This window comes from Choloepus didactylus, chromosome 9 (assembly GCF_015220235.1).
Source record: "Choloepus didactylus isolate mChoDid1 chromosome 9, mChoDid1.pri, whole genome shotgun sequence".
NCBI classification, from domain to species: Eukaryota; Metazoa; Chordata; class Mammalia; order Pilosa; family Megalonychidae; genus Choloepus; species Choloepus didactylus.
Genome location: NC_051315.1, coordinates 50,197,802 through 50,222,252, shown reverse-complemented (window position 1 = coordinate 50,222,252; position 24,451 = coordinate 50,197,802). Strand labels below are relative to the sequence as shown.

The window sequence follows — 24,451 nt, the reverse complement described above, 5'->3', positions numbered from 1 at the left end:
AATTGAATTAAAAAAACACAGTCAAAAAATAAAACAAAATAAAATTGAAAAAACATACAGTTGAGGTAGTGTTTCACTTTAATAAAACAATAAATTACAGATTTTCAAAGAAATATGTGAAATCAATTCAAAAACCAAATCAATGAGTTCAGTGAAGATATGGCAAAAGGGATGAAAGATATAAAGAAAACACTGGGCAAACATAAGGTAGAAATCGAAAGCCTGAAAAACAACTGGCAGAATCTAGGGAAATGAAAGGCACAACACAAAGGAAAAACACAATGGAGACATACAACAGCAGATCTCAAGAGGCAGAAAAAAACACTCAAGAACTGGAGAATAAGACATCTGAAATTCTACACACAAAAGAGCAGATAGGGAAAAGAATGAAAAAATATGAGCAATGTCTCAGGGAACTGAATGACAACATGAAACACATGAATGTATGTTTCATGGGTGTCCCAGAGGAGAAGAGAAGGGAAAAGGGGCAGAAGCAATAATAGAGGAAATAATCAATGAAAATTTCCCATCTCTTATGAGAGACATAAAATTACAGATTCAAGAAGCACAGTGTACCCAAAATAGAATAGATCTGAAGAGACCCATGCTGAGACACTTAATAATCAGATTATCAAATGCCAAAGACAAAGAGGAAATCCTGAAAGCAGCAAGAGAAAAGTGATCCATCACATACAAAGGAAGCTTGATAAGACTGTGTGCATATTTCTCACTAGAAACCATGGAGGCAAGAAAGAAGTGGTGAGATATATTTAAGATACTGAAAGAGAAAAACTGCCAACCAAGGATTTTTTATCCAGCAAAACTGTCCTTCAAATATAAGGGAGAGTTTAAAATATTCTCTAACAAACAGACAATGAGAGAGCATTTGAACAAGATATCTGCTTTACAGGAAATACTAAAGGGAGAACTACAGACAGATAGGAAAAGACAGAAGTGAGAGGTTTGGAACACAATTTTGGGTGATGGTAACACAGCAATGTAACTACACTGAACAAAGATGACTGTGAGTATGGCTGAAAGAGGAAGGAGCACATGGAACACCAGAAGGAAAGAGGAAAGATAAAGACTGGGACTGTATAACTCAGTGAAACCTAGAGTGCTCAACAATTGTAATAAAATGTACAAATATGTTTTTACATGAGGGAGAACAATGAATGTCAACCTTGCAAGGTGTTAAAAATGGGATGGTGTTGGGGAAAAAATACAATCAATGCAAACTAGAGACTATAGCTAACAGAAACATTGTATTATACTTCCTTTAATGTAACAAAGACAACATACTCAAGCTAAATGCCTATAAGAGGCAGATATAAGGGAGGGGTATGGGACTCTTGGCATGGTGATGTTGTCTGGCTCTTTTATTGTACTTTAGTTTAATTCTGTCTTTCCTTTTTTGCTTTTTACTGTCATTTCTTTTTCTTTCTCTTTCTTTTGTCTCTCTACCTTCTTTGACTCTTCCTCCTTCTTTGTGGAAGAAATGGAGATGTCCTTATATAGATAGTGGTGATGGTGGTGAATGCATATATATGTGATTATAGAGGGAACCATTGATTGTTCGCTTAAGATGGAATGTATGGTGGGTGAACAAAACCGTCTTAAAAAAAATGGTTGATGAAGAAACCTTGAGGGCACTATATTGAGTGAAATAAGACAGACACATAAGGACAAATATTGCAGGGTCTCACTGATCTGAACTAATTATAATACGTAAACTCATAGACTTGAAATATAAGTTACCAGGACATAGAATGAGGCTAAAGAATGGGGAGTGGTTGCTTATTATGAGCAGAATGTTTAACTAGGTTGAACTTAAGTGTTTGGAAATGGACAGAGGTGATGGTAGCCCGTTATTGTGAGAATAACTAAGAGTGCTGAATGGTCTGTGAATGTGATGGAAAGGGGAAGCTTGGAGTCATGGATGTCACCAGAAGGAAAGTTAGAAGTTATAATATGGGAATGTATAAAACAGTGAATCTTGTAGTGGACGTCACTGATTAACGGTACAAATATTAGAAATCTCTTTCATGAACTAGAACAAATGTTAGATGCTAGAACAAGAAGTTACTAATAGAGGGATATATAGGGAAAAATATACCTGTTGCAAACTATGTACTAGAGTTAGTAGTATTTTAACATTCTTTCATCAACAGTAACAAATACACTATACCAATACTATGAGTCAGTAATGGAGGGGGTGGGTAGTTAGGGGTATGGGAGGATTTGAGTTTTCTTTTTTGTTTTTATTTCTTTTCTGGAGTAATGAAAATGTTCTAAAAACTGAAAAAAAAAATTAATTCTGGTGATGGATGCACAGCTGTATGATGGTACCATGGGTAACTGATTGTGCACTTTGGATGACTGTATGATAGGTGAACAATCTCGATAAAGTTGAATTAAAAAATTTCAAACTAAAATTGAAATGGTTCCTACACAATTTAAAAGCAAACTGGTATTCACATTTTCCCAAGTAAATTATTTAGATTATATACCTATTTATACTCCCCTATTATAAAAATTCTATCTATCACAACTATTGCATCTTCAAAAGACAAATGTTAATCTATATAAAAGCAAATTTGACAATTCTGTTTTATGCACTGTCTTAGTTTGCTAATGCTGCAGAATGCAAAACACCAGAGATGGATAGGCTTTTATAAAACGGGGGTTTATTTCACTACACAATTACAGTCTCAAGGCCACAAAGCATCCAAGGTAACACATCAGCAATCGGGTACCCTCACCGGAGGATGGCCAATGGCCTCCGGAAAACCTCTGTTAGCTAGGAAGGCAGCTGGCGTCTGCTCCAAAGCTCCGGCCTCAAAACTGCTTTCTCCCAGGACGTTCCTTTCTAGCAAGCTTGCTTCTCTTCAAAACATCACTCCCAGCTGCACTCTTTTTCCTCTTTGAGTCAGCTCATTTGTATAGCTCCACCGATCAAGGCCCACCCCGAATGGGCGGGGCCACACCTCCATGGGAACATCTCATCAAAATTATCTCCCACAGCTGGGTGGGGCACACTCCAAGCAAATCTAACCAACACCAAAACTTCTGCCCCACACAAGACTACAAAGATAATGGCATTTGGGGGACACAATACACTCAAACCTGCACATGCACCTATTCTCTTCTGCCATTAGTGGATAAAAGTGATATAAAGTAGGCCTACAGATCTGAAAACAATAAGATGAAATTTGAATAATATTTTTCAAAAATAATTTAGAAGGTCTCAAGAAGATAACACCATGTTGTTAACTGTGAAAATTCTAGAGAGTGATATCTGGGGAACCTGATATCAACGAAAAGAAGCAGTGCCATTTTTTAAACTTTTATTTTCTTTTACATACTTTTCTTTGGTGAGTGTATATTTTTTGTAATTTAAACAAGTTTAATGACTCACTAGTGCTAAATTAAATGCAACTTTAAATTATATATAGATTAAAAGAAATGTGTAACAAAATTTTACAAAGTGAGAAAAGCTACCAAAAGTAGTTGATACCATTCGATAGATTTATAATTGGTTAATCAATCAGTTCTAACGGGAGCTGATCAGTGGATTAATAGCTATCTAGAGGGATTTTTTTCCAGTGCTATGCCCATAGTCCTCTCTCATCACCTTTGTTCTGGTCAACATTTTTTACAATAATTAGAAGGCAAGCATTAAATTTTAATGACATTAAGCTGGAAGAAAAGAAGGTGAAAATTCAAGAAGCGCCCCAGACATTTTGACAGATTAGAGAATGGGGCCTAATAAAATTTAATGAAGATAAATATAGAAAAACAAAAAGAAAATTTTAAAAATCCAAATAATCACAAGATAGGGAAAATGTCTACTTCAAGAGTAAAACACAGGGCTTTTACAGACACTTTGTGAACTGAAACCCAAGAAAACAAATGTAATCACTTGGGAACAAAAATAAAGCTAGATTGTTACCCATGACATAACCCTAAAATAAATTTTCCATTGTATTAAATACTTGAATGTAAAAATATATATCTGTTAGAACAAAGTTAGGTGATATATTCTGCTCTTTAGTTGGGATGTACTGTCTGAACATGGCACCAAGGGCAGAGTACATTAAATGATTAATAATATTTGAATCCTAAAAATTAATGATGTGTTAATGAGAATAAACACCATAAACATTAAAAGCCAAATGAAAAACCAAAAAAATCTTCAACATAAATGGCAAAGGATTAATATCCATAGGGAATAAACCACTCTTACAAACCAGTAAGGAAAAAACTGTACAAAACAGGCCAAATGATATGAACAAGCAGTAAAAAAAGAAATGCAAAGAGCCAATAAAGATATGAAAAGAGGTTCAAACTCAGTAGCATTAAAAAATTTTTCAACTTGGAATAACAAAATAACTTTTCTCATATCAGTTCAGTAAAGATTAAAATTATATTTCCCAAAGTTCAAACTCATGGGTAATAAAAAATTCAAATTGAAATAACTAGGTAACTTACTTCATATCAATTTGGCAAAGATTAAGTAATTGATATTACCTAGGGTAGTGAAGTGTATGGGGAAACGTGTTGTTGGTTTGAGTGTAAACTGAAACAATCCTTTGGGAGAAAAATTGAGCATTATGGATCAAAATGAAAAATGTACCTTCAACCTTTCCTTCCTCAGTCTTTAAGCACAAACTAAATTAATCTAACCCAAGCTATTACTTTTAGTCCATTAATTTAGGTTTGTTGGAAGATTCAAATTCTTTAGTAACTAAAGAATTGCATCAGTAGCTGAGGATGGACTTGAATTTGAGGAAAGACCTTTTTTTCAGACTGAAGAGAGTTGGGTGTGTTAAAATGCTGAGACATGGATGCAGTAGAGTTGAAATGAATAAAGATGCAGGATGTTAGGGAAATCACAGACACCTGTTAAGAGGCCACCGCCCAGATCTTACCTACATACACCTCCTTTTCTATTGTCATTCCACTGGGGGTGAGGTTAAGTCTAATGAAAAGACCCAGCCAGACCTTAAACCCAGAAACTGGGAACTAGAAGCCCCGGGTGTTTATCAGAACAGAGATATTCTCTGTGTCAGAGCCCCTTCCTTACCACCCCTCCCACTTCCCAAGGTAGAGAAGAACCACACTCAAACACTATAGATTGGTCTCTCTCCACCGATGTGAAGTGGGGGGTGCAGAGCTACCATCTGTCGACCCCAACCTAGCACAGTTTTTGGCCACCCTGGGAGACCAGCAGTAATGGGACTGCTTCCCCTGCTCTTTTGCACTCTCTGTGCTGTGTAAATGATAAGGAGATTATTTGCCCTTTCTGGACTCTTTACTCTGCAATAAGGGGACCATTTGGTGAAAGGTTCTGTTGTGCCCCAAACCTGTGTTCCTGTGACATTGTACCATTGTAGCAACTGGCTCCAAACAAGAAACAAAATTATTTACAATGCAGTTTCCCAATTTCTAAAATAAATCCATATTTTATTGAAAATTTCTTCACTAATATCACATCAAGTACTTGATGACATCATGTTGAGTGAAATAATCCAGACACAAAAGAACAAATATTGTAAGGTCTCACTGCTTTGAAACAATTAGAATAAGCAAACTCATAGAGGCAGAATCCAGAATATAGTTTCCCAGGGGATGAGGTGGGGATAGGGAATGAAAAGTTAAGACTTAAAATGTACAGGGTTGCTATTTGGAATGGTGGTTGGTAATCGATGGTGGAATGGTAGCACAACATTGTGAATGCATTTAATAGCAATGAAATACATATCTGAATACAATTAAAAGGGAAATGTTAGATTTTATACATGGTAATAGAATACAAATTTTTAAAAATCCATGGAATTACACTACACATACAGTGAATTCCAATTTAAACCATGGACTTAACAGTACAATTATAAAAATATGCTAACATCAGTTGTAAAAAATGTTGCATACCAATGCAAGGTGTTAGTGGTGGAATGGTATATGGGAATCCTCTATTTTATGCATGAATGTTCTGTAAACCAACAACCTCTCTAATGCTATGAAATGTAAAATAATAATAATAAAATACATAATTTTAGCAGCTTTATGTTATCAGGGAATTTATTGCAATAGGAAGGAGAATTAATTAATCATTATCACATTTTTACAAACGAAGTATTGTATTTACTAAGTGCAGTAGGAAATGCAGATTGAACTTATTTGTGGGCATCAAAAGTGTTTTGTATAATCAAAACATCACCACCAATACTCCAAAACAGTCAAAAACTGTGTCTCTCTTTGGACTCATCTAGGAATCATATTCTATCCATCCGATCCAACAGACTGGAACCAGCCACTGCAGGTCTGTCATAAGTATATCTTTCAGCTACAGTAAAAGCCTATTTGTTTTTAGCACTAACACAACCAGGTTCCTAGCAACACTGACTTATGTGATTGGGTCATAAAAAAGTGGGATTCTGCTCACACTGCTTGTTCATTAGAATGACAAACCTTTTCAAGAGTGCCAAAATGTTTTATTTTACCCCAAAATCTTTTTTGTTAAATTAATGCTTGCTCCAGGAATCTGGGCCCAAGTTATTCCATGCCTTCATAGACCCATACTCCAATTTACAACATAAAAGCTTCAAGTTCCCAGCAGAGCAACTCCATGCTCCCTCACCTCCTCTATTCTATACCTCTTAGGCAGTTGAATACTGAAGAATTTTAAGATACCTGTAGAAATGTCTTCAAAACATTTCTTCTGAAACCCTTCCAAGGAAAATAAATATTTCTTACGTGGTCAGAAATTTTCTTTGAAGACTTCAGCATAGAAATCTCATATATCCTCACTATGCAAAACATCAAGGCCCAAATCAAGTGGGATGGTGCTTATGACCTGGTTTCAGCCTCAGCTTATGACCTGGTACTTGAGCTGACTGTGGAATATGGATAAAGGCAGATGATTAGTCCTGAAGAAACTGAAAATTGTGAAATCTAGGAAGGTCTACTGCTTAGAGACCACCAGGGTGTCAAACATTTGGCCCTGATAAAAGAGTTCTTAGGTCTAAATGGTTGGGGGAGGATGGAAGTACGTGGCCATCCAAAAATAGTAGCATCCAAAAATAGACACATCAAATGGAGAATCTGGGCCACCTGACTTATTCCCAAGTTTCACCAAATAAAGAAGCAGAAGTTTCTTAGGATCAATGGTTCTTGATCATAGCTGTATGAAAAATAACCCGGGGTACTTTTTAAAACTACCAGTGCCTAGGGAAACACTCAAGACTATGAGGGTGGAGCCCAGCATCAAGTTCTTTAAAAGATACCCCAGGTGATTCTAACATGCAACAAGGTATGATAACCATTTTAGAGCACTGCTTGTTAAATTTTAATGTGCATATAAATTACCTAAGGATATTGTTTAAATAATCTGATCCGGGTTATCTAGAGTGGGGGGGCTAAGATTCTGCATTTCTAACAAGCTCAAATGAGATGCCAATGTTGCTGCCCTAGCTGAATGAGTATTTCCAGCAGAGGGTACCTATTTGGAGAGGCAGGTGAAAGCACAGACATGGAAGAACCCAAAAATAAGTATCATTTTAAAAGAAGTGGTAGAGGTATGAACAAAACTAAAACAGAGACTAAAGGTATTTAGAATATTAGCAAAAGTATTACTAAAATTATGGACTATGTAATCAGAGTAGGATAAGAAAATAAAGAAGGAATATAACTTATGGGTAGAAAAAAAGTAGAGGGGTCAATAAGCTGAAGACATTGAAAAATAATCCTAGTTGGAGCAATTTCAGGAGCAAGCAAGAAGGAGAGAAGCCGTGGTCAGAGAGCAGGGTGCTTGAATAGGTGACTTTAGGAGTTACTATGGATGAGTAGGTGACCTAAGTGCTATAAAGGAAAAGGTCATAGGAGATGGAGAGGTCAGGGAACTGAAAACCAAGTTTTTATGTCATGCACCCAAGCTCTTTGGGTTCTCAGAAATTCTTAACAACAATCACATCAACATATTTGGATATTCCGTATACACTTCAAAAGGAAGAACATTCAAAATAATACGTAGAGCTTTCATGCCCTAAGAGTGGAATTTGGGCGAAAACAGCAATAGTGTTAAGTGCGAACTTAATAAATGCATTTTCTCTTAGATTTTCAAACTATTTAGAGCAATTATTGTTATTTGTATAAATTATCAGTTTATACAACTAAGCTTTTCTACTTAATTTTCTTTTCTCTATTACAAATCTAATCAAATTTTCACCTTCACAAAGCAGTTACGTAAGACAGAGAATTAAAAATCAAGCTTTCTCCCTCCAACTTCTCCCTAATCTACCCAACATCTCTCAAAAATGTATAAACAATTCTATGAGCATGGGCATTACTGCTAATTATGGATATAAACAAGCAAGCATAATATTAATACAATAAATTTAATAAAAACAAGGAGGAAGATTCTTACCAAAGGAAGGTGATTCCCTTCCATCCTCTAATCCTGAATCTTTCTCTCTGTCTCTCTTTCTGTGTTTATGACCACGATGCCTGTGACGTCGATGGCTTTTTCTTCCTCCCAAAGGCACATGAACTCCAATAAACAGTGTCCGATGACCTTCAATAGGAAGTAAATGCACAAATTAAACTCCAAATTATTCCAAGGCACAGAAGACGATGATTTACAAGTTAAAGGAAACAATTCAGTACAATCCAGGCAACAGATTTTGAGAGTTTATGATGCATAAAGCTTGGGTCTTGGCACTATATTTGGCCCTGTACCCGGTTAAGTATACCACAAGTCTATAACTAGCATGAACATACTAATTATTTGGTTATATATTTTACAATCAACATTAATTCATTAACTATCTTATATTTATAATCTCTCTGTATTTATTCCCCAGTTTATAATTATTCTCGTCTCATTAAAAAAAAAATCTGTTCCATGCCCTCTCCACCTTCAACTAACTGTGTTATCTCAACAAGGTAAGTGTGCGAAGCAATCACTATCTTAAATAAAACAAATTTTACCAAGGTCCCTAATAATGCCAAATCCTGTGTAATTTTTCAGTTCTGCTGTTTCTGTGACTTGACACCACCCTCTTCTTTATGATATTGCTTTTTCTTGTTCATCCTTCTCCTTTGCTCATTTCAATTCATTTCTTTTGCTGGTTCTTTTATTTATTCCTTCAAGGTTGGGATACCCAGGATTCTGTCCTTGATCCTCTTCTTCTCACTCATACAATTTCAACTTCTTTATATGCGCTGCCAACTCTGAGACCTAAATCCTGATAGCAGACCTTTCTCTTGGATTCCAGACCTACGTATCCATCTACCTATTACACATATTCAGCTGGACAGCCTCTCCCCAGGCATGTCAAACTCAACATGTCCTTGCAACTCCTCCTTTTCTTTGCCTCCTAAATATCATCTACTTATCATCTACCTCAGTAAATGCACTATCCAGCCACCCCAAAGTCCATGCAATTTATCACCAGGTCCTGACTTTTTAACTTTTTAACATCTTTTGAATTCATTTCCTCTTCAGTATCCCTACTGATATTGTCTTAGTTTAGACCTCATCATCTCTCATCTCTCATCTCTCGTCAGGGCTATTTTAATATTCTCGTTACTGTTTTATCTAACACCAGTCTTGGTGTACAGGCATGCTAATTTCTAGTGCCTTTTTAAAAAAATGAAAATTCCCTGTTTTAAACTCTTTAGTTGCTCTGTATTTCCTACAGGATAAGGTTTTTAATACTCTGTAAAACCAAACAATATCTGACCTCTGCCTCTCTCTCCAGCTGGGCTTGTAAACACACTGAGCTTTACACACTCAGACACTGCAAGGCAGTTATATCAAACTGCTCCCTCATCCCTGAATAGCCAGATGTTCTCAAGTGTCTCTGCTTTTACTTAATGCTGCTCTTATTGTTCTAGCTATATGAAATCTCTTTGTCTCTACTCTACTGACTATCTGATGAATAATTACTCATCTCTCGAGACTAGGTTCAAGGATTATGTCAACTATGAATTTTTTCCATACCCGCTAACTCGAAATATAGCTGACCACTTTTTTCCTTTAGAACTCTTTATAACCCTAATAATACAAATCATAGCACAATAACTCGATTGTAACTCTTTACTTATAAGTAGATTTCCTTTTATGTCTCTTCTCTATAGAAGGACTGTACAGTAGTCATTTTGTTTTTGTGGAATCTGACACAGTGCCTGACTGATAGCAGGTGTCTAACAAATGTTTATAGAAATGACAAACAACTTTCTGAGTGGTATTTTGCCAGGTATCAGAGATATAAATATAAATAAGACATGATGTTATTCCTACATACCAGCAGTTTTTAACCCTCTCTGACTTGTATAAAAATGGCATTCACAAGTGTGATATACTGCTATGAATGTCACCTGAATGAATATATTAGGATCAATAAGGAAAAATGTGAAACAAACATTAATCTGTATGTTCAAGACAATCTCAAATTTCTAACAATATTTTTAATAGAAATTAAGCAATCCAGTGTGCATAAGGAAAAATGTAAAAGTATAATAACCAAGAAAATTTTAAGGATGTTCAACAAAAGAGGGCTTACCTTACCAGATATCAAGACATACCATAAAGTTGAATACTTTAAATAGCTCACAAGCTTTAGTATGTTCAAGAATTAGTAATTTCAAATAACTTGGACCATCACTACATTGAGAATGAGACAATCTACTATAATAAGTTGAAGACATAGAAGGCTATCAACAGGAAGAATATGTGGAGAAAAAATGAGAACTAAAGACAGAACCTTGCATAAAACTAGAATGGCTGACAATTCTATGTTTTAGTGTGATATGAACCAGCGTCTCATTTAGCACTGGTAGTAGTGTACCACCGGTGGAACTACTTCAAAACAATTTGACACTTGCTATTAAAATTGAAGATACTCATTGTGATGGCTAATTTTAGTGTCAACTTTGCTAGGCTATGGTATCCAGTTGTTTGTCAAACACCAGCTTAGATATTGCTTTGAAAGTATAGTGTAGATGTGACTAGCATCTGTAAGCAATTGACTTTAAGTAAATGAGATTCCCCTCCATAATGTGGGTAGGTCTCATCCAATAAGTTTAAGGCATTAAAAGCAAAAAACAGATTTCTCAGAGAAGAAGAAATTCTGCTTCAAGACTACCACATCAACTCTTATCCGAGTCTGTAGCCTGCCAGTCTCAAGTTGTAGACTCAAGACTACAATGTCAACTTTTGCCAGAATTTCCAGCCTTGCCAAACCTCACAATTCTGTGAGCTAATTCCTTAAAATAAATCTCTTAATACAAAGAGAGATACATACATACATACATACATACATACATACATACACATATATCCTATTGGATCTGTTTCTCTGGAGAACCTCTACTCCTTGACCCATTAATTTCCTTGGCCCCTAGAAATGTGTACAGACCTATGCATGTAAAAGGGACGCATCTAAGACTGTCCATAGCAGCACTGTTTATAAAGACCAAATTCTGGGGAAAAAAAACAAAAAATACATTAACAAAACATATGAATGGATTGTAGTGTATCCTACAGTGGAATATATACATTGACAATGAACAACTGCAGCTATGCACAGCAACTTGGATGAATCTCACAAAAATACTGTTGAGCAAAAATACAAAATTAAAACCAAACCAGTATGATTCCCTTAATAAAAAAATTTTAGACTAAAATTTTAAACCAAAACTAAAATGCATTATTTGGGGATATATACACGGGAAAAGATAAATACAAAAGTCAGAATAGTTGTTGCCTCTGTTATAAACAAGAGTAGAAGTTATGATTGGGGAGAAGCACACAAAAAACTTCTGGATGCTGGCAATGTTGTGTTTCTTGATAAAAGTGTTTGCTTTAAAATTATTACACTTTATACATTAGTTTTCTGCATTTTCTTCTTTTATGCATGCTTCATTTCACAATTAAAAAATAGCAAAAGAAACCAAAGGAGGAAAAAAATTTCAAGAAGCAGGCAGTTAACAGTGTATATGCTATAAAGGAGTCAAACAAGATTAAGACTAAAAATAAGCCATTACAGTTGGAAATTAAATGTTTATCTGTAAACTTCTTGGAAGTATTTTCAGTGGGTGGGAAAATGAATTAGAAGAGAGGTAGTGTAGACAGTGAATAATGCCTATAGTTGCAAATAAAGCCTTTTCACAGGTGGTACTTGAGCCAAATTTTCATGATGGCAATGGTTTCTAACAATCACTGATTAAGATGACATCTCCGGAAGACAAACACAAGAGGCACCATGGGCCTAGATGGCAATGGCTAGAGGGCCTGGCTAGGTAAAGGGAAAGGGTATTTATTGTCTTTGTTTGTGGAATGTGGACATGACGAACAATTGCCAGAAGTAACATCTTAATAAGTTGCCAAATCAATGCGAAAATAAACAATCTGAAACAATATCCCAACATAGTTAAGTAAGAAGAGGCAGACAAGACACAGCTAAACTGGTAAACTGAGGACATTACCCAAGAATGCAAGAAAGACCAGGTTGAAAGAATTTCCTGAGGCAGAATTTTGCAGGGCTGGTTACAAAGTCTTGCAATGAAAAACTGTGCAGAAAAGTGTTTTGTGAAGAAGCAAGGTATTTGGGTCAACAAGTAGCCTAGTTTTCCCTAAATGTAGATCACCTATAAGAGAGTATGGTATAAAAAATACTCTTAAGAAAGTATTATTAATACACTAGGTTTGAAAAAATATTACTTTCTCAAATGCCAAATAGTACAAAATCATACAATGAATGGCAGGGAATGCCTAAACCAGTATCCTTATAGTAATACTAAGTTCCAGAAGACATGTGTGTTCTTAATCTTAATAATTTCTGTGGTTTTGAACCCACTGTAAATAGGACCTTCTGAAGATGTTATTTTTAGTTAAGGTGTGGCCAACTGAATCAGGATGGGCTTTAATCTGGATTACTGGAGTCCTTTCTAATCAGGATGAAACTCAGACAGGGAGAAGAAAAGCCTCAGGAAGAGCAGGAAGCTGGAAGTCGAGCGAACCCAGAAGAGAAAAAGAAAGGAAAAGCCAATGACTCAAGGATTGTCAACAGCGAGCCCCAGAACGTCACAGGCTTCAGGGAGAAAACATCACCTTGCTGATGCCTCGATTTTAGGCTTCTCCTAGCCTCAAAACCATGAGCCAAAAAATTCTTGCCATTTCAGCCAACCCATTTCATGGTATCTGTGATTAGTTGGGAAACTAAAATAACATGCAATCCAAGTTGTAAGGTTTCAAAAATATTCCATGCACATCATTTAGGCTGATTGTGTTTCTTTGAAAGAGAGAATTACATTCTACTAAAATTAATTTGCTTACATTAGTGAGGTATATTTGATACTTAAATTATGAAAATTTTCTTTATGGAAAAAGCAACAAAAAATACTTATTTTTTTGTGAGACAGGGTTAAAATACCTCCAAATCCTAACATGACTGAAGGTAGGATGAACAGGCAACTACAGAATCACCCATTCCTTGACTGCTCAAAGAAAATCTGGTATTCTATACATTTTAATGAAGGATAGTCATCTCTTATCATCCCAACAATAATTATAAACAGTCCTCTGGAAAACTAAAGCTGACAAATCTTTTCTACATATGGGTATCCGTCCTATAGCTATCAATGCAGGTATGTGAAAAAGATGGGAATTGGCTCAGTTCACTAGTTATAGACAATTAAAATGAACAAAAGAGATCCCTTCCAACATGAAAGGCTCAATTTTGGACAGAAGAAATAAAGGGACAGGAATTCATATCTAGGTGTATTTGACCCTATTTATTATTTAATTTCACACATTATCAAGTTATATTAGTGGGAAACATGTACAGTAGTAATTAAAGGCATGATTTCTGGGATTGTGACAAATGCGTACACGCAAATCCTGTCTCCACCATTTAATATCTATGCATCCTTGAAAAAAACCACTGCATCTTTCTAAGCCAGTTACTTCATCTACAGAATGAAGATATCATTCAGAAAAAGCTTTTTTATAATTTACGAAACAAATATTCAAAAAGATAAGGTCATATTTCACGTCCCACAATTAACAAATAAATAAACTCAACCCCCTTTAGAGTCTAAACCAATCAAAGGAGCACAAGAGATGATGAGCTGTTACTTTTCATGTGCTCAGGAAGAAAGTAATGAAAGTGTAGGTGGCAATGTTAGCATCAGTTGGAGAAAGTACTGTCCTCCTGAATCTGGAAGACCACCTGCATTCATGCAATCCCTTTTGGGTTGGACATCTCTTTGTTAGAGGCAGATATGCTACCTGTCAAAATTAGGAATATCTCTGTGATTGCATATTGCAGATTCCCAGCTCCAGCTAAAGGGAAGGGGGGCAAGGGGGACATTTCATTCTTAAATGAAATGATGAGAGAAATAATAGAAGTCAAAAAATAGCAAGGGAGAAGGTAGATAAGAAAAGATTGAGGCTAAGTAGGAGATAACAGAATAGAAAATAAAAGAAGAGCAAAAATATAAACAGAGGAGAAAGATGAGCATAGAAAAACAAGTTGAGTGGTTTTATAGAAATAAGAAAATCCATAGGAAGTACAGTAACAATGATTACAGGTGACACCCTTGTCTGTTTTATCAGATAAAGCAAGAGAAAAGGTAGTGAGTTTCATTATTTTTACAACATATTTAACATTTTTGAAGTTATAAGCTAGTAGAAGTTACCTTTGTGTCCCCATCACTCCCAACTCCTGAAACCCTTTCAGTGAGCCCACAACCAGTTCTCTAAGTGTTCCCTTTACTTTTCTTGCTCAAATGCAAATCTGGCTTTTCTTGAGGACACTGCTTCCCTCTGGCCTCTCAGAAACAGCTGCTTTTCTCGAACAAGCCTTGCGCAGTGTGAAAAGCATCTTTCTTGTTCCCGCTGCCTCTGTGGAGTGAGTGAAACAGGTGAGGTGGTGTCCCTTTGCTCTGTGCTGCCACTTTCAGACCATTTCCCTCCATCTTCTCTAAAACGCCTCTCAGGTTTAAATCTCATGATAGATTTTATACTCACTCCTGCCTCATTGTTGCTGTCATCTACCAATGTCCAGGAAATTCCCAGTCACTTCTCAAAGGTTTTAGTTCCTCGCTGACTGTCATCTCTTCAGTACTAATCCTTCTTTGTTTCATGAGATTTCAAAGTGCATGTAGGTGATTCTTGCAATATTCCGGCCTTTCAGTTTCCTGAACTCCTATCTTTCAATGATCTTGTTGTCCACCCATCTCAGCCACTCACTCCAAAGTTCACAACTAGGCCTTTAATTAGCAATAATTGCACCCCCTCCATAATCTCAATTTTATGCATCCCACCATCTCCTAACTTTATAGTTTATACCCTCTGCTACTGTGACCTCAATTTTACTTCAATCCCATTAAGACCTCAAAGGAGGATCCATATTTTGTGGGGTCTAAAGCTTAATTAATTTTGGAGACTCTCTTTAAGAAAAAGATTTCAAAATTGTGAATATAAAATTAGACATGAAAGTAAATATTTATTGAGAATGAGAAAAGATATTACAGCAAACTATACATCTTTAAAAACTGACCAATAACACAAGTATTATGAGATCCAGGAAAAAAAATAACTCTCTGAAATAGCTCTATAATACTTTTCGAAGCATAAGTCGCAGCTGCGCTCACTTGCATGAACCCTTGCCAAGGCCTTGGGAGGGCCCTAGTCCTGTGTTCTCATGGTCACATATTTTAGGAAAATTTGTGAATGTAAGATATATTCACCATAATTGCCTAAAAACATTGTCACTTTCAATTCCAACTCCTTTCTCATCACTCTTCCCTTTGTGATGAGGGGCACTTGAGTGTCTACCAACATTTTGGGGAACAGGCTAAGAGGAAGTAAAGTTGGAGATACATTTAGACCGGGTTTAGTGGAACATATCTATGTGATTCACAGTTAACCCATAAATGAGTAAGTTATAGTTAGTTGTCCTGGAGTCAGAATAGCTTCCAGGAATAATTCTAGAACCCATTGTGCCAAACTTACTTGACATCATGATGCAAAGGTTCAGGACCAGAAGCAATGTTACAAAATGAAGAGGTATCACAATCTGTCTAGCACTGGAAGTATGCGGGTAGTGGAGAAGCAGTATTTGAAATATACAGCATAAGACTTTAGTCTCTGGGAAACTCTTCCAAATCTCACAGGTCACAGGGGAAAGAAGTTGTTAGAAGTTTTCTTACATTTTAAGACAACATTGAAAATTTCATGAAATTGTAAATAATTTGTAAAGATGAAAGAAACCTTTCTAAACTATTATTAATAATATTCAATTTTCAATCAACCACAATAGGGAAAAGACTGAGTTATTTTCAACTATTCTCAACAGCAAATAATATCATAAAATCATTGATATAAGAGGTCAAAATTGTAGGGAAAAAAGTATTACAGAGTTATGTCAGGTAGTTAATTCAAATATTATGATAAATTTTCCAAAACTTATGGTTTTATGCTATTTATCAGTTTCCAATAATTGTTTGTTTTGATTTTTTCTCATTCTAAATAAATTATTTAGGTATTTAGGTATTAGGTAATACGTAATTTGTATTCAAATTTTGAATTCATTTTCTTAGAGAAAACCCCACATACCAACTTGTATAAGTTTCAGGCATCACAAAGCTTGAATCTGCCCCTGATGCCATCTATTTATGGACAGCTCTCACTTTTATATCTCTAGCTAAACTCTCCTGTCATATCCAACTGCTTATTGGACACCTCCACTGCACGTCTATGACACATCAAACTCAATATGCCCCAGAATAAACATTTAATCCTCTCCATTCCAATCCCCTCCAAAAAAAACTGCTCCACCTACAACCTTGTCCATCTCAGTTGAAAATAAAACATTTTTCTCAGACCAAAAACCTTGGAATCATTTTAGACTCTTCTCTTATGCCCATCGGGAAATGTGTTGGGACTGCTTTCAACATATATCCAGAATGTGGTCACTTCTCACTATTTCACAATACCACTCTGGTAAGAGTCACAGTCAGATCCAACATGGATTGCTGCAATAGCCTCCTAATAGATCTTCTTGAGCTACCCTTACCTGCTACAGTCTGTTCTAAACAAGCAGCCAGTGCAGCCCTTTTAAAATATAAGTTAGATTATGTCATTCCTCTGCTAAACCTCTAATGTCACCCATTCATTCAGAGAAAAGGTCATAGTTCTTTTAATGTTCTGCAAGGCCCTCACTCTACTCCACTCCGGCCACACTGGCCCTCTGGATGTTTTCACTGCCACCATGGGGACCTTCCACTATCTTTTTTCACTGCCTAAAATATTATTCCTACTTGGCTTATTCCTCACCTCCTTCACGTCTGCTCATATTTTACCTTCTCAGTGAAGTTTACCTTGGCCACCATTTTAATATTACTCCCTGTTCTTTCGAAACCCTTCATGCCCCTTATTCTATTCTACTTTTTTCTAAAAATACATTCTAGCAATATAATTTACTTATAATGTTTAGTGTTTATTTTGTTGTTGTTGTTGTTTTCTCTCAAAAGTTTGTAACTATCTGGCAGGCAGAGATCTTTGATTTGTTCACTGATGTATTCCAATTACCTAGAACAGTGTTTGAACATTTGGAATGCTCAGTAAATTTTTATTGAATAAATAAACATTTTGCATAAATAGGATGATCTTTTAAAGTAAATAGATAGCAGACATAGTAATGCATTATGCTACTGAACACAACTAAACATACTAAGAAACTTAAGCATGGAAGCAAAACTAATGGCCACAGATTTCATAGCAACAGTTCTGAAACTGCCACACTTTGTGACTGTGTAACTTAACTGTGGAGAAAATATTTTCATGTTTCTGCATGGTTAGGGCTTTCTGAGCAAAGAAAACTGGAACCTGGGTTAAAGGACAAGCTTTAGAAGCTGAAGCTTGATTGAATAGATACAGACCTCCGGAGATATAGAGATTTATCTCCCATAGCTAAATGTTTACATTTCTTAATATGATAAAATCCCAAAGCCACAGTTATACATTCCAAAGGGTTTAAACTAGGGGCTTTACCCTACTCTTCCCCAAGATGATTAATTACATAATGAAAATGAGTTTTCTCTCCCTCTTTCTGGAGGAGAGGAGGCAGCTCTATACCACAGTAGATCCTCATATATGTTAGTTCCCTTTCCCCTTCCCATTGCTAACCTTCCGTGGCTTATAGCAATGAAAGAGAGGGAAGGAAGAATAAACCTTTCCATTCCCATTTCTTTGTCTTCTTTCCTCTCTATATATTATCAACTTTTCTAATCTCATTCATATTGAGATTGGCCTGTGTAACCAGAGAATCACCTCAAATTCTGCGGAATGGTTTACTGATTATATTACCAGATTAACATTACCATCAGTTTTTTCTACTATTTTATATCCAAAATTGAATTTTCCATCCTGGTAGACATCAATTAAAAAGACAAAATACTCAAGAAACTTAATGATAGACATTATTGTTCTGAACTGATATGAGAATTCTTAAACCTAATCTAAATTTCTTTTCAAAATTATATAGGGAACAATTTTTATTTTATGATAAAGTCCAAAATTTAGTTGAGAGAGAAATCCTTTCAAATGGGGATTTCTGAATCAAAATGGTCAAGAGAATTGACTTTATACTATGTTAAAAATCTAAAAATGAATAAAATACAGAATCATTTCTACACGAATATATTCTATATTCATCTATATGAATATATTCTGAAAACATTAGTTAAAATGGAACAGTGCCATTGTAAGAAAAGCTTTCTTGAAGAAAAGTGCAGAAAACTAGGAGTTATCCTAAATTTATCTATAGTTGGAACCGTTCCCAAAATTCAGCCACAGAACTAAAAATGAAATGATTCTTTTCTTTTGTCTTATAAAATGTTATCTAGAGTGTCTTCTTCAAGTAACTCTCTGAACTGCTAATCAAGAATTTTCCCTGTAAAGCCTTAGTTAGAAAGAAAAACCTGGATTCCAGAAGCCTATTTAAAATTCATAATGAAGTCTGAGAAAATTAAATGTATTTAGCATACAGCAGTGAATAGAGTGGGGAAAAGTCTCCAAAAAATCTCAGAGCCCCTTTTATTTATTTTTTTCTTTTCTGGAATATTTTTAGTTGTGGGAAAATACAATTTCCACATATAGAAAAACAAATGGCTCATTAAAGAGAATATGATCTTTCTGAGCAAAAATATTGCTAATAAATCTTGGGGTTTTGACACTTAAATTGTGTGGATACTGTGTTGCTGAGCAAATCCATAATTCTCAAAATATTTTAATTATACAACAGATTATCAGTACTGAACAACTCATAGTGGCTGTGGTCATAGTATACTGAATGTTTACAAAATGCTGTGAAGAAAGAGATGCATCTGGGGAAGAAAATGAATCTTACTATCGCCTTTACTTAGCTGGCAGGGAGGGGGTCAAGCTTTCTACTCTTGAAGAGAACAGTGTATTTTTCTCGTGAAATGAAAATAACATAGCTGGTGCATAATTACTGAGTTGTTACAGCCATTTAGATGTGTCAATCATGGGAAAAGGTCAAGAACATTAAGCTGAAATAAGAACGTGATCTTTAATTACATGGAGACGGTAGTAGAGTCAGAAAACACAAGGCATCATTTGTCATAATATACCAAAGAACACCAAGTCCAGTAAAAATTCTCTGCACAGAGAGACCAATGGAGAGTGAGAAAAAAGAGAATTGAGGGTGTGAGTGATTGTGTGTGTATAGCAAAGAAATATTATTAGGTCACTGCACTGTTTATTCTTGTGATATTTTATTTTCCTAAAAGAAAGAGGAGAGCTAAAACAGCCATGGTCACAGTCATCTGATCCTGGGACCCCATTTGTGATCATTAAAAACAAAGGGCCACATGACTATGACTATTCTTTTATGGAAAGCAGAAATCTTGGGAGCACTAAAGTTGCTCATTAAAACAGCTATGCTATGGGATTGACTAATTTAGAAAGTACTGCGGCATATTTCCAAAAATACTATTTCTTTTATGTTTATTACACTCTTAAGGAAAACTTTGCATTTAAGATAGCAGTGTTATTTTTCATCCTGGAATACAGTAAGCACTTAACATTTCTCTGAATAAGTGAATGAATCCTAATAATATGTATTTTCTAAGATAAATTAACAAGAACAGAGAATTCTTAGTTTTGATAAGTTGTAAAATAACTTAATGTTGAATGTCTACAACACTCAAAGAGAGGCCGGAGTTCAAATCAGTCAAAAAGCTGGATAATAGGAATTTTTATAGGACATGATCCTTGCACTTAAGAAAGATAACCATCCAACTGTTGAGGAATCAAGTCCAACAAAGAAAACAGCAGCATATGATTTGGAAGAAAAATTAAGGAATTATGAAGAATGAATTGGACAGGATGTAAAACATGTATTGAAAAAAATGGAGGAAAGCTATGCAGGTCAGAAAACAACTGAAAATGTTAATTAATGACAAACATCTCAAAGAGAAGACAAATTAACAAAAATCAATTACCAATAAATATTGTTCCTGGATATGATCATTGATAGGGATACAAAATGTATATAAGATTCTGCTTAAGGGTGCAAGCTAAGGATACAAGCAAAGGCCAACAACATTCACGGCAGAATAGAAATAAGAGCCAAGTAATTTAATACTTGGGAAAGTTAGAAGAGTTTAGAGGAAAAAAAGAGGAATTACCTTTTCTAGTGCCATGTACATGCTAAGTGTTTTATTTATACTTTCCCATTTAATTTTCACAAAATCCCTGTAAACTGTGAACTATTTCCTTTAATTTATAGATAGGGAAACTGAGGTTCAAAGAGGTAACTTGCCCAAAGTCACACAGTCAGAGGCAAAACCAAGATTCAGGCAGATTTATAAATTCTAATTTTGTCATGTATAACCCACAGTATACATTCTCTTACTACTTTATATTTCCTTGGAAAACTTCCCAAAATTTCAATTAAATAATCAAGTGTATAATCAGGTGTGTAATGCCTGTGGTGAGCTGTATGGAGAGTAACAAGGTCTGTCTAATTATGCTTATATCTCCAGTACCTGGAAATGATGAAGTCATGATTAAAAGAAAGCAAAATTTAGGGAGGTAAATTGGCCAGAGTACTTCTGGATACAGAAAATTGTCAGAATCTGAGAAGGGGAAGGGGTAGGAAAAGGGGAAAGAAGTTTCAAATTCATGAACCTACTGAGGTATCCAGTACCTGGATACCCAATGTTTCTTGAATAAATAAATGAATGACTCCAAATCCAAAGCCTTTTTCACACCATTATATGCTGGATTGGGCTGGAATATTAAAAAATGTCTCACAGAAGGAGAGAGGACTTTAAAGAAGATAGGATGTGTATTGGCAGGTGAAAAATCGATGGCACACCTTGTGAAGGGAGGCACAGGAACATAGGGGGCCCGAGGACATACATACGTGTACTTCATTGTTTTTACCAGGAAGTAAACAGACTTCTTATTTCCTTAAATATTCATTGTAATAAGCACAGACTTACACTGAACTATAGACACCATATTTCTTATTTTTCTATAATTTTTTATAGAAAATTTTAAGTGAAAACAGTATCTTTGCACTTGATCATATATAACCTGGCAGCCATGATGTACAGGAGCTGGTGCATACCAGCTCGCCAGAGCCAATCGTGCTCATCTCTGCCCAACTCCATGTTTAGTGAAAATATTTCAGTGGCCTGAAGTCAGTCCTGGAGGGACTATTTAACCACAGAAATCGATAAACTCTTCAAATCAAGCCTTTAGAGAGGGGTACAGGGCCAGTTGTTTATAAGAACATCATTGCTCAGTAGGTTCATGAATTTGAAACTTCTTTCCCCTTTTCCTACCCCTTCCCCTTCTCAGATTCTGACAATTTCCTGTATCCAGAAGTACTCTGGCCAATTTACCTCCCTAAAAAAATATCTCTCAAGCAATTCCATAATTATGTTGACTAAGTGAAGAGAATAAAGGAATTATTTTTGGCAAAGTAAAAGCCCAGAACTAAGATGATCTTGAAAAGTGAAATTTTGCTTTCTTTTAATCATGACTTCATCATTTTGAGTTCCTGTCTCTTCCACCTGAAGCTCATTAAGGAGTAGAAATAAGTGAGAAAAGAAGTCAAAAGAGAATCAGATTTTTTCATTGTGACTTCACCAGTTCTGATACATATGGACAGCAAGAATGACTAGGCAGCCAGGAAATATAGATGATAGAATGGGGAGAGAAACAAGGTCACTGGGAGAAAATACAAAAGAGAATACTCAGAAAAGTAATCTCAGAATACTCACACCCCAAAATGAATTAATTCCATTTGGGTTCTAGTGACACTAATACTGCTAAAATAGTGAGTTAATATCATCCAAAAAATTAAAAACATCATCTCTTTCATTTATTACATAACATGTATTCATCATTATCATTATTTAATTCAACTGGTATTTAAAATATAAATATTTATGTGCAAAGTGATCACAGGAACTTTTTCTCCAAAGCGGTCTAGAACTCAAATGTCCTATGGACAGCAGTAGTACTTAAACCTCCTGGGAGAATGAAGAGCATAAAACAGAACCCTGGGTTGGTGCTGGTATCCCATTAGCACTTAATTAATACTGGTGAATGATGATGACTTCCTGGGAAATGTCCTAATTGTAATCTACTCCTGCTTATGTTGTGAGAGGACCTTATAGAATGGGGATACCTGTGGAAGCTATGTATCATATGCAGCAGAGGAGGATAAAGTAGGAGAGCTCAAGGGGAAAAGATTAGCAGCTGAAATACAGATTTAAGAATTTAATCAAGAAGTAGACGAAGTTGATCTCCTTGACAATGTCACCTTCATAGCATTGCCTCTACACTATTAAACTGTATAACTAGACTATCAATACAGATGTCTGGGAAACACAAAACAAAACTATATTGTTAACATAAACCTATATAGTAAATACTAAGGGGCTTTGGTTAGTTGTGGTTTGTCTTCAAAGTATTAATATCTTTCAAGAAAACTATTTAAGGATTAAAACCACAAAATCCTTCCTGTAAAATCTGTCTTTTAATATTTATAGGATTATATTTAAAGTAATGAATGGGAATTTATTTTCATCTATTATATCCCTTAAATAGTGATTGTTTGAAAATGTTACATATATGTACACACAAAAACACACAGTTCTCATTCACTGAGATGTCATAAGTTGCATTCAATAGCAAACACACCAATATTGAATGGTGCCTGTGATAGATGGAGAATAGCACTAAACAGAGCCTGGTTTACAAGGAATGATGAAAGTATATTAACAATATGTGCTTTTGTTTAAAAAGTTTGCTGCCTAAAAACTGACATCCTAAGCTAGGGATGCAAACTGTATGACCAGGACCCCCAAATTATGAAGCCATAAATTTGCAGGATTTCTTAGCCACATATACCCGTTTACAGTACATAAATTACTATCCTCATACAATAACTTGCCTACAACTACTTGCAAATGCCCTAATAAACCATGACCAAATATGGAAAAATATTTCTGATATTTCTAATTCCTCTGGAATGAAAATACTCTGTAAAAGCAGACTATACATAATTATCAAGTTATCTTTCACTTCAAATATACAAAAATAATGTGAACAAATTGTGTATCAAAATGAATTGTGTGGGTCACATATCATGTGGAAAAATTCAAGTGAAGAAATGGAATATGGTATATAGCTTCACCTGAGAGTTAATTTCAGGAAAAAATGTAAATTCCATTATTAAAGACATTTAAAAGAATATTTTCAGTCAGAAGAAGATGGCAGCATAGAGAGGAGTGGAAGCTAATTAGACCCCTGGAACAACTAATAAACTACCAGGAACAACTAGTAAATAATCTGGAATAACTGCTGGGGGACAATGTGACTGTCCACACATCATACACCAACCTGGATTGGGAGGAATGCCTGAGATCACAGCATAAAATATGTGAGTAAAAACTGCGGACCCAAGCTGAGAGCCCTTTCCCCATGGCAGCCCAAACTGCAAAGCCTTGCTGTGCTAGAGAGCAGTACTCTCTGAACAAGCAAATATACCTCAGCCCAGCTCCAACTGAGGTTTTAATTAACAAATGTTGACTGCTCAATACAAGCTACAAATGCCCAACAAGCAGACAGAGGCTTTTGGTGATGACTGAACTTGGAGAGCTGGAAGACCTTCTTGGGAGGGAGGGGGAGCCCAGAGGACCAGGTGCTATCTCTGGCCAATGGATGAAACTGAGGGTGGACGCAGACTGGCCCTGAAGGGGGCTTTCTGTCCCTTTTTCAGTTCAGTGGAGAAAGCCTCAGCCATTTTCATTTCCCAGCGCTCTGACCCAGACAAGGGTGGGGATAGCAGAGTCAGAGAGACTATTCAAATGCAAATGATATCTCCCCAGGGGGCGT

At 35.7% G+C, this 24,451-nt stretch overlaps 1 protein-coding gene across 8 annotated transcripts in view; it reads right to left on the bottom strand.

The window, feature by feature from the left end:
- The window catches only part of SLC4A10 (solute carrier family 4 member 10), a 385,140-nt gene that overhangs the window by 204,963 nt on the left and 155,726 nt on the right, over positions 1-24,451 (bottom strand). For all 8 annotated transcript variants that reach the window (XM_037848895.1, XM_037848892.1, XM_037848897.1 and 5 more), the window contains exon 3: positions 8,429-8,575. In XM_037848895.1, the coding sequence (XP_037704823.1) occupies positions 8,429-8,575 (147 nt within the window). The remainder of the gene's footprint in view (positions 1-8,428; positions 8,576-24,451) is intronic.